The sequence below is a fragment of the Cariama cristata genome, unplaced genomic scaffold (genome assembly GCF_000690535.1).
Source record: "Cariama cristata isolate BGI_N322 unplaced genomic scaffold, ASM69053v1 scaffold8118, whole genome shotgun sequence".
Classification (NCBI taxonomy): Eukaryota; Metazoa; Chordata; class Aves; order Cariamiformes; family Cariamidae; genus Cariama; species Cariama cristata.
This window is the reverse complement of record NW_009629392.1, coordinates 18,233-29,613: the sequence shown is the minus strand read 5'-3', so window position 1 is coordinate 29,613 and position 11,381 is coordinate 18,233. Positions and strand designations below refer to the sequence as shown.

The 11,381-nt window shown below is 38.4% G+C and overlaps 1 protein-coding gene across 1 annotated transcript in view; it reads left to right on the top strand.

Annotated features, from left to right (window-relative positions):
• The window catches only part of FBXO11 (F-box protein 11), a 39,967-nt gene that overhangs the window by 24,953 nt on the left and 3,633 nt on the right, over positions 1–11,381 (top strand). The window contains exons 11-18 of the mRNA XM_009705145.1: positions 6,516–6,733; positions 7,052–7,137; positions 7,219–7,313; positions 8,382–8,504; positions 8,603–8,688; positions 8,961–9,037; positions 9,152–9,295; positions 10,220–10,330. Coding sequence (XP_009703447.1) covers positions 6,516–6,733; positions 7,052–7,137; positions 7,219–7,313; positions 8,382–8,504; positions 8,603–8,688; positions 8,961–9,037; positions 9,152–9,295; positions 10,220–10,330 — 940 coding nt within the window. The remainder of the gene's footprint in view (positions 1–6,515; positions 6,734–7,051; positions 7,138–7,218; positions 7,314–8,381; positions 8,505–8,602; positions 8,689–8,960; positions 9,038–9,151; positions 9,296–10,219; positions 10,331–11,381) is intronic.

Here is an 11,381-nt window from a genome sequence, read left to right as displayed (position 1 = left end):
AATAAAATAGTTGGGTATTGAAACAGGGGGGGGGGGGGGAAGCCAGGCGGAATTCACTTGATTCATTTTGAATAAAAGTGTATTTGATCTGTTTTCTTACTGGTAGAATGCCTGTTCCAGTGCTGTGATCAGTGTGATAGCACAAGCAAAATGAAATAGAAATAAAATTTTCTTTTTTTCTTTAAAGGAAATGCTAGCACATTAAAGAGAACATGTGAATACTGTTTATCTCAGCTGCAAATATTATTGAAATCTTTCTTAGTCATAAACTTCTCTGAAAGATTTCCCCTCCCTTCCATCTCAAAGTCTGCTTTTGGCAGCGTCCTCTGTTCTGTATCATGTAGTGACAGAGTTGCCAAAATTACATCACTGGCAATATTGACATACTTTTTAAGTGACATAATATCTTTCAGATGCAAATCCTACATACCTAAACAAATTAATGGATTTTCGATGTTCACTTCTCTCACTTCCCTTCTGTTATTTTTGGGTGTGTATATATATTTTTTTTTTTCATTGCTTGTGACTCTGAAGTGAGATAAGTACATTCCTGTGCTGAATTCCTACCCTACACATTCTTTTCCCGTGGGTTTCTGTGCTGAAGCGGTGGCTCTGAAAGGTTCAAGAGTGCTTTGTTTTTCGGTTTCATACTCTCAGACTGTTCTTTGTGTTTTGATGCTTGTAGAAACTTAACCTCTTATTTCTAAACTGGCAATATTCTGATGTTTGCCTTGATGCTCCTGCCAAATGTTTAACAAGCAGGCTTTAAAAATGCAGCATGGCGTTGGCAGACTTCAATGCCTTACACTGACCTCTCTTGCCAGTTGCCTGAGACAAGTTACCAGACATTTGTCCTAAATTTGTATTTAGTAGTCGTATGCAAACAACAGAGAAGTTCTGATTTACTGCAAGGATAAGCACCATTTTGTAGTGTAAAGCTGAGATCTAGGCATAACAGTCTTCATTTTCCTTGCTCCCAAATGAGAAACATAGCATTACTGCTTGGTTTTTTTCTTTTTCATGAAAGGAAAGCATGGATCTAAGTTGGGTGATTGTGACTAGTTGGCAGCTCAGTCTTTAAAATTATCTGATTTGCAGTATTTAAAAGAAGTGCGTATATAAAGTCAAAAAAATAGAAATGAAACCTATGCCAGTTTCTATACAGACTACATAAAAACTTAGTTGGCTTTTTGCTTCAATGGCAAATTTTTCCTATGCATTAAAAATAAAGGGTTTGTTTTGCATCTTGAATGTGGTTTTCTTTGTGCTACATTTAGGTTTTTATAAAATCCACCAACTCTCAAATAAAGACCACTCCAGGCTTTGGGAGACAAATTTTTATAAACATAAATGTGACTGATAGCATTAAAAATTATTATTGCTATTCAATTAAGTTGATACAGTGTCAATACTCTTTAGCAGTTCATTTCTTTCTGTCTTGGTTGCCTGTTTTTTTTGTTTTTTTCTTATTCTGTTGGGAATACACGTGTCAATAAATACTTAGGAAATGTTAGACCTTGCACAATTCTCTCTTTTTTTTTTCCTTTTTTTACCTGTATTGTTCAAACAATAACATGAAATACCTCTGCATTTCTATAATGTTGTGATCCTTGAGACAGAGAAAGGAAAAAAGCCCTTTTAGAAATACATGGGCAAAAAATTCCTTTGAGAAGAAAAGCAGTGAGCAAAGTCCTATCAGTTACAAGTTTTAACCCTAATGCATTTCAAAGCAGTATTTGTTAGACTAGATAAGATGCAGAAAGCAAAAAAAAAAAATAATCTACGCTCAATTACTGAGTTAGTCTTGATGTAGAAAGTCTTCAGAGCTTGTCCAGCTGCGCAGGAGCCCTTCTTTGTCATCACATCAACTTTTTCTGTACAGTAAGTAATGTGTGGAAACATCAACATTACCCTTACTGTGGTGGTTGTCTGTCTGTGACTACTTTCTCTGCTCCCATCTTACCAGGCTGCCACAGTGCGTTCTTGCCCACGCTTCCTGTCACTGTAGCTGTCATCTTGTGCCCCCAGCTAACGCTTTGCCTGGTATTTTAAATAAATCTGGTGTACAGAACTGCTATTTCATATTTAGGATTTTGCAAGCAGAAAGCTACTGTTAAGGTATTCTGAGTCTCCTTAAACTTGGTATTTTTTTGTCTAAGATTGTACTATTTTTTTCCCGCATGCATCCCTTATTCCTTCTTTCTTATTAAATCACAGGAGTCTCTTTCTTACTAAGCAATCCTGGCACTACCAGGTGCCGAGTCCTTCAGGTCCTTCTACTACTACTACTTGATGAATTACAGCCAGAAACCATCACAAAACACAAGTAAAGTACCCAGCACACTTGAAAATCGTTCTTAGAAGTAGGTGGAGGCGATATAACACTTGCAGTCCCTCTGTGCAGAGGAGTATTGACCTTCCTGACCTTAACAGCAGCCTGGCAGAGTCTCCGTAAAGGATCTGGGCTTGAGCTGCCTGACACCTGGACAGGGCTTAAGAGCTGCAGGTTGGGCAACCCATGTGTGCTGTTAGAAGTGGTAAGAAAGGAGCAGGCTGTTTCTAATGGTGTTACTGGTTCTACCTGGAGCTGGCAGTAGGCTTTGGGTTTGCAAACAGTATTAGGCCCTATGGATATAGATCATTTAACTCCATACTTAGAAAAACAGTTTCCTTGTTAACAAAATATTTGTTAACTTTCTAAGAAAATGTTGTCTGAACCCCTATGTGATTTCTTTCGATCCAGACATTCATCACTTAAACAAACAAAACCAAAACAAAACCCACAAAAACAAACAAACAAAGAAATAAAAGGGAAGATGTCTTTGAGAGGATATAGTTCAAAGGCACAACAATGCCTTTTGAAGGGGAGCAGCTGTGATGGCTGGAAAAGGTACCAGGGATTGCCTGGGATCTTAAAGACAGAGAAAAGCTTAGCACTTCTCCCTAGGGGGTAAATTTGGGCCAAAGAAGTTGTCGGTTTCAACAGAGAATGACATAGGAAACGGGCAGTCTGAGAATGAGGCGGTTGCTCAGGACTGTGGAAGAGCACGTGTTTCTGACAAGCAGCAATTCTGTTGGTTTAACTGAATTCAGTTTAATAATTAGCATGCAGGTGGTGTTCAGACATGGTCTCAACAAGTGCAGAAATGCACTGCATTTAACTGCATCAGCTCAAAGTCAGCAGTTCAGCTTAAGCTGACTCTGCTTGAGGTGGACTGGACTTTTTAATGCATTTTGTGAGTATTGAATGTTATAGGATCTTACCTAGGAGAAAGCCTTGACTTTCTGACCCAACAGTCAGCCTTATAAAGGAATCTGAGACACGGAATTATTTTTTTCTTCTCCCCCTTTTGAGGAGCACTTACTCCCTTTACAGAGGTTTACAGTAAATTCTCTGTTTCTTTTGAATGAGCGGTCCTAGTTTTTTTGAGGAGGTAGAAGAGCAATCATTTTGAAGGCTCTGTTTTCTACTTTTTGAAGAAATGACACTTGTCCTCTGCTGTGAAGTGATGTTATGGTATTCTAGGACGCGTAGAGTGCAATTAATCTACAGATACCTCTTCTGTTCCTCTCTGAAGTTGCGTATTATGTAGATACATTGGGACACAAGCAGAACGGAAGGACCCTTTTCTTGCACTTCATTTCCAAGCAAATTTCAGTTACACAGTATATGGTATTGTTTTCAAGAACTAAAAGTATTTGTACCAAACTTTCCTTACTATTAAATAACAGTGCTTGCTGAAGCTTGCAAAGATATTGCTGATTACATGATAAAGACTCTGCTTGTTTGCAGCTTCTACATGGCATGCGAAACGGCTGTGATGAAGCGCATCTGAAATACCTCTTTTCCTTCATCATGTTGCTGTAGTCGCAACATATTTGGCACTCAAAGGGAAGACAATGTGTGAAGAAATAAAAAAGATACTAGACCATGTATAGTAATACTTTAATTGAAATTGTGTATTCCATTAAGAGGATAAAGCTTTACTTCATGCCAAATTGTCAAATTTCTCAGAGGGCTTCATTTTAAGTGAAAATGAAGAGGGGGGGGGGAAGGTGGTTCCTTTTGGGATAAGGAGTCGCATAGTCTGCCTCTTGGCGTGAAGGTATATTTCTGAGGAGATGTCCTTTAGATTCCTCCGTCTGTTAGTGTGTAGCTTCCTTGAACTCTGAAAACATCTTTATTCACTTTGAAGCAATCTAATCCTAAATCCTTGGAAAAAAATATTCTGAATATTTACAGGAACTAGGCTTTTTCCATTTGATTTTTTTTATTTGTAACCCAGAGGGGCCTGGGGAGCCAAGCCATGCACACTGCTAGTACTTTTTTGGAGAACATTTAGTCAATGCAGTGCCTTTCCTGGCTGCAATCCTCAAAGCAGGGAGAAGTGCATGCTGTCTTAATTTCCTTGTTGAACTGTATGTATTTCTGCTTTTTTTATCATCAAAATATGTTTGATAGGAGGCACAGAATCACAGGATGGTTGGGGTTGGAAGGGACGTCTGGAGATCATCTAGCCTTCCTCATCACATCCCTGCATGCTCTGACAACTTTCCTATATTCCTCCCAAGTGGCCTCTCCCTTTTTCCACATTCCATAAACTTCCTTCTTCCATTTGAGTTTTGCCAGAAGCTCCTTGCTCGTCCGTGCAGGTCTCCTGCCCCCCTTGCTTGATTTCTTGCTCATAGGGATGCACCAGTCTTGACCTTGGAGGAAGTGGTGCTTGAATATTCACCATCTCTCTTGGACCCCCTTACCTTTTAGAGTCCTTAGCAATTCACAGCACATGAAGAGTACAACAGTGAAACAGAGTGCTTGCTACCTAGGTTGGCAGTGATGAGTAATTTCCATGTGGTAGGTAGTAGAAACTCCAGGACTGAGCTGCTCATGGTAGTAGGTCATGTGAATACCAACACTGGAATCCAGTTACACTGAGCATTAGGAGGAATTGTGCTTTTTGGTAGTTCACAAGTAAAACAAGTCCCACGATTAGTGAGACTAAGTGACTAAAGTGGTTATAGGAAAAATGGCATTTGGATGAGGTACCTATGAGGGTGACAAAGATCGGTCAAAGTCAGTGCCCTGTCCTCTTGGATCAGATGTTTTACCTGTATACATGGTACCAGTTCACTAAACAGGTAATCTGTTGCATGATGAGGACTGATACTGCTAAAAGTATAGCTGGAATTATATAGATAATTTATACTGTGGGTGGCTTTGCAGTGCACAGAGACACAGACATCTAGGAGAAAAGAAAGAACTAGAATTTGTTCACATTGTCTTTCGGCCAGGTGTTCTTGCATCTAAGGGACAGCGCAGTTTTGGTTGTTAGCAGCAAATACTGCTCTGAATGTAATCTGCTCCGTTTTCAGTCTTGCCCTCCGCAGCTGCCCGCTGGAGATAGTCTGGGTTAGAGCTTTCAAGACCTTGCATCCAAGCCATCCGCAAATTAAAATGCATCACTTGGTGATTGTCTGCCATCTCCAATAAGAGCTGCTTCCTCTCTTTCAGTTGTTTAGTTTCTATTCTTCTAGTTGGGCAAAACGGGCTTATAGTACCATTAAAGTTCACCTCAAAGAACAGGCTGAATTTTAGTATCAAAATGTTCTAAAACCGTGTCAGAAAAATACTCTGAAAGGACTGACACAGTTATTTTGCGTGGCCCTGGAATGAACTAGAATTGGAAAAATCAGTGGGCAGAAAACAACCATGTTGCCAGATGAATTTTCAGATGGACCGGTTCATCGTGCTGCTCCGCGGGTGCTTGTTGGCATAGCAGGAGGAGCGTGCCTGGCATGGCTTTGTGGAACGTCTGCCCCCCCCTTCCCCGTACCTATGCTGTTTATAAGGCATTTGTCTAAATACCGTTTTGTTGTAGGCCCACTACTACTATTGCAGTGCCGAAATGGAAGTGTACACCGTTTTTAAAAAAGGGGAAGGGGAAAAAAAGTTTATCAGATGTCTGCTCAGACCAGTCTAGCCCTGGAAAAAATTACTCATCTCCCACATCCATATGTACTTCTTCTGACCAGTGATTTCAGAGAAATTTAGGACACTTTTTCCTAAATACATCATATTCTTACCAAATATATATATATATGGTTCTGGGTCTGAAAATAAGTAGGTAGTCTTCTCGATAGCACTGACCTTTTTATATGGGACCTGTGGGCCTTTATGGCCTTTGAAAGGAGTTTGATCCTTAGGAGCTGCTAAGGAAATGTGATATTCAGTTCTCTCTGAGCTATATCCAGAGTTGCCATTTTTTCTTGGTATTCCATGGGTAGTAATAAATAGCAATGCAAACACTGTCTTTGAAACAGTATTTTATTTTTTGGGAAAAAAATTATATAGTGGCGGTAGCTGCTTTAATTAGCCATGTAAGTACTTACTTGTTGTCAGTTTTGGTACTGTTTCCTTTTAAATGAGGATTGTATTTAGAGGGGAAGGAGGGTAGGGAATAGCCTTCACTTTAAAAAAGGACTTTTACAGGAAACTGCATGTTTTTTTTCTTAAGGGTTATTTTGAAAGCTGCAACATACATCGAAACAGGATAGCAGGTTTTGAAGTGAAAGCTTATGCCAATCCTACAGTAGTTCGGTGTGAAATCCATCACGGCCAGACTGGAGGAATCTATGTTCATGAAAAAGGAAGGGGACAATTCATAGAGAACAAAATCTATGCAAACAATTTTGCAGGTGTTTGGATTACCTCAAACAGTGACCCAACAATAAGGTATTGTTTTCCTCGTTGCTATTTTTCTACTTAGAAGAAAAGATTTGATGGGGATGGGAAAAGTGCAATTTTATTTCATTTCTTCATACTGAACTGTAAATACTCCTGTATATGTAAAAAATGAAATTGCTGTCCATGTTCAGTTGAACTGCATTTTTCATCTGCATGTATACTTGGAAGTGTGTATTTCTCAAAGCGACTGAACATAAATTCTCTATTTTAAATGTGAATATTGTACAGTCCTAGATGCTACCTACATATATAGTATTGTACAGGGTATTATAATCATTTCATAATGTGGATACTTTTGTTCCTTAGGGGCAATGCAATTTTTAATGGGAATCAAGGTGGTGTTTATATCTTTGGTGATGGAAGAGGCCTTATTGAAGGAAATGACATTTATGGTAAGCTAATTTGCTTATTGCATCTTGAATTCTGAGAAAAACAAGTATGTAAGTTGTATTAAATAATATCTTTGTTAACAGGTAATGCATTAGCAGGAATACAGATTCGAACAAACAGCTGTCCCATAGTTCGACACAACAAGATTCATGACGGTCAACATGGCGGAATTTACGTAGTAAGTATTACCTACAAACAGGCATACAAACTTGTTCTCTGTTCATATAAATGTTGGAAGAGGGTGCTCTGTGTAAAATGTGTGGTTGTACTTACAATGACTGAATTTCTTAGGTTATAAACTAGGTTAATTGTAGTAGACTGAAGCTGGTGCTGATATTTAAAAGATGAAGGCTCTTCTGAATGTCACTAAATTATTTCTATTATGGAGTAGAAAATTAAACATGGAATAGATGATAGAATTTCATCATTTCTTGGTTAAAAGCTTTTTAAAGGTTTAGTTTTCATAGTAGTTTGTCATTATTTAAAAAAAATAGAAATTTGTTCTGCTTTTTTGGAGTGTAATGTGTTTACCACTAACCTCAGAAATTTTTTTTTTTGCCTTCAGGATGATATACATTGCAATTGCTGTACAGTCGTGTATTGTAAAAGTGAGGAATAAAGCACAGTTCCCAGCATGTGCAAGGGCTCTGCTAATTGAACTGAAAGAGCTGTCAAGTTCCCTTAAGCAATATCAGATTTTGAGAAATATTTGTCTATCTTTCTGCCAAAAATTACCTAAGCTTCAGCTAATGCTGCAAGTGTGCATCTTCACCTATTCGTTCTGTGAATCTAACCAGAACAGCTTACCCTGACCAGGAATCCTGTTGCGTTACTTTTAAGCACAAACACGTGGTAAATATAGTTACCTTAAGAGACGTGCCAATTTTTTGTCAGTCTGGTGGACAGGGCTGGTTGTAGGTTTAAGTGCCAAGTGCCACATGTTTCATCTGATTGCAGGGCACTAGGGAGGCACCTCTTCTACCAACAGCTAGTGGGGATTTGCAGATACTACTGCAGAGCCTTGAAATACAACGATTTACGTGCAAAGGGTTCTTCCTTTCATGGCAGACATTCAAAATCATGATGTACTGTTATTTAAAAAAAAAAAAAGAAAATATGTGCTCAAATAGAAAAGAATTACTTTGCTACAATAAAGAAGCCGTGTTGGGAAGGGATGGGTACCAGCCAGAAAAACAGTATTGGCAGTTAGCAGGTTTTCTCAACTCTTAAATTGTCTTGTATTTAGCATGAAAAAGGACAAGGTGTGATTGAGGAGAACGAAGTTTACAGCAATACTTTGGCTGGAGTCTGGGTGACAACAGGGAGCACTCCAGTCCTGAGGAGAAACAGAATACACAGTGGGAAACAAGTGAGTGAGTTTTGCTCTGTGGTTACAAGGAGGCAGAAAGTTCTGCAGTTTTATGCTTCGTTACTTTGGAACTAATAATTTAATTCTCCATGTGTTAGGTTGGAGTTTATTTTTATGACAATGGACATGGCGTGTTAGAAGACAATGACATCTATAATCACATGTACTCAGGGGTTCAGATAAGGTAAAATGTGTTTGAAATCCATCATGTCTGAATATCCTCTGCTTTAACTTACAAGAAAGTTATTGCTAATACAGCCCAGATACTGACTAGAATGTGTGGCCCTTAAAGTCCATAAGGCTAAAATATGTTTGCATGTTTGGAAATAACTGTATTTTAGTAAGATCTTTAAGCAGTGAGATCTATGGGGCACTTCTGCAGAGGTGTTGTAAACGTCTGGTCTTCGGAGATAGTAAAAGGTTTTAAATGACTTCTTTGCTTACATTTCTCCCTAGAACTGGAAGCAACCCCAAAATTAGACGCAACAAGATCTGGGGTGGTCAAAATGGTGGTATTCTTGTCTATAATTCTGGTAGGTTTATTTTTCACATTTATCCAGAATTGTTTTTTGTTCTGCAATATAATCTCTTCACACTTATTATCCTTTTTGATTTTTTTTTTTTCCCCACCCTTCCTTCAATTCTAGGGCTTGGATTTATAGAAGACAATGAAATTTTTGATAATGCAATGGCTGGTGTATGGATTAAAACAGACAGTAATCCTACACTAAGAAGAAATAAAATCCATGATGGAAGAGATGGAGGCATCTGTATATTTAATGGGGGAAGAGGTAGTTTTTTCCCTTATTGGCATATACTGAATATTCTGGATAAGAGTTTAATTTCAGATTAAGCAGTGTCCTTTTTAAAGTGCTCTTTAGAAACCTAGCTCTTGTCTTCTGAAGTAATAAAATAGTTATAATGAACATACACTGATGCTTTTTAGCCTTAATTACATCAGTAATACTGAAATCTGTGGGAGGCAGAGAGGTAATTAATCTCATCCAAGGAGACTGTTAGATTGCTGCTTAGGACAGTCCTTTTATCCCATCTGCTTTGGTAAGCTTTGCTGTTTGACTGAAAGACAGTATTGAATTCAAGTCGTGTAGCCAAAATCATGCATCTCAGCAGTTCAGGTTCTGCCAGTGTCAAAGATGTAGGGGGGCAAAAAAGATGGATTTTTAAGGAATCTCTTGTATACTTTTAAATTTAAAGTGGTCTTCCTCTGAAATCCCCTGACTGTTGTGTGTCCTCCTATCAGCTTCTGATATTTTGTAGATAATCATTTGCTGTAAATGAGCTTTAACATTAAGTTAACCATTTTAAAGTAATCCTGTCCTGCAGTAACAAAAAGGCAAGTTAAGCTTTGCTTTGGCAGGCTGCTTGTTTTAGAAGACAAGAACAGAAAGGTGTTAGAAAAATTGAAGAAAAGTTTGAAAAGTGAAAAGACTTAGTGTTTCCTCAAAAAGGAAACAGTGTTTTCTGTAATGGTGCATAGGATCCCAAGTTCTATTCTGTATACTGACAAAATACACCTAGACAGAGAATTACTTTAAACTTGTATCGCTGACTTCAGTGCTATTGGGGGGTGTTACCCAAATGAAAGGAATGAGCAAGATGATGGCACCTGAGACCTTTTGGAAATGCTTCACAGAATGGTTACGGGTAAGGAGATGTGAACAAGCTCAAACGCCATGTTTGTTGGTCTGTCGTAGGTCTTCTGGAAGAGAATGATATCTTCAGGAATGCCCAAGCTGGTGTTCTTATCAGCACCAATAGCCACCCTGTGCTAAGGAAAAATCGAATATTCGATGGATTTGCTGCAGGTTTGTGTTGTTTAAATCCAATTTTGAAGTGTTAAGAGTTTAGGGTAAGCTCTTCGCAAAGCTAACTCGTGAGTTTCTTTACCCCACGGTATTTAAACATTTTAAGAGAGATTGAGATATCCTTCAGTGTATTCTAGAAATCATTTGAGAATTCAGAATTGTAGCCAGAGTATCTTTACAGCAGTCTCTGGAATTACCAGCATGTTGAGAAACAACACATAGTCTGCCTTCTCATTTTTCTGTGAAATACTTTTTCATTGTTTTATTTTAGAAGTGATTGATAAAGTTGTCTAGGACATATTTACAGTTGATCTGCTGGATGATGGTATTGGGTATTTTATTACTGCTTTAAAACCTAGGAAACAGAGCAAATATGCATTTTAAAGAGATTTGAATTGCATCTCAAGTTCAACTTTCTCATACCGCAAACTTGAAAAATTACTAAAATGAGCATTTCTGACTCCAAAAGAGATGAAGACTGTTTAATAGTGATTTTTGTGCAATTTACTGTTTAATGATCGCAGTTCCATACGTCTTGCATTCCATTTCAACTAAAATTGCATTCTTGAGTTTTCTCCCATCTTTCTTTCAGAAGAAGCAAGTTTTCTGAGAAGAGCCTCTAAAGGTGTTGTTTCAGTGTGGTGGGGGGGAAGGATAGGTTGCTGTCAAGAGCAGTCCTGGACAAATGACTTGGAAGACACGGGTTACTGATAAAAGCAAAGATGTAAAGAAATGAATTTTAGGTGCCCATCTTGAGAACTTTTTTTAAAAAGATATTTTAAGAAGGGTAAGGTATGTGCACAAGAACTTTCACATATACGTGAAGATGACAGCTTTAAGCACTCAAACATCATATCCCCCCTGAAGATACATGACGATAGTACCGTTTTATTATCAGATAAACCAGTAGTGTGCTGTTACTACCACAAACCGTGCATGCCAGCTGTAGCTCTTTGAAAGGATTCAACAGAAGTATTTGAACCTCAGTTTTATAGCAGATTATGGTGCAATTTCTAGCTATGTAATTTTCCTTCCTCCCCCCCCCCACCCC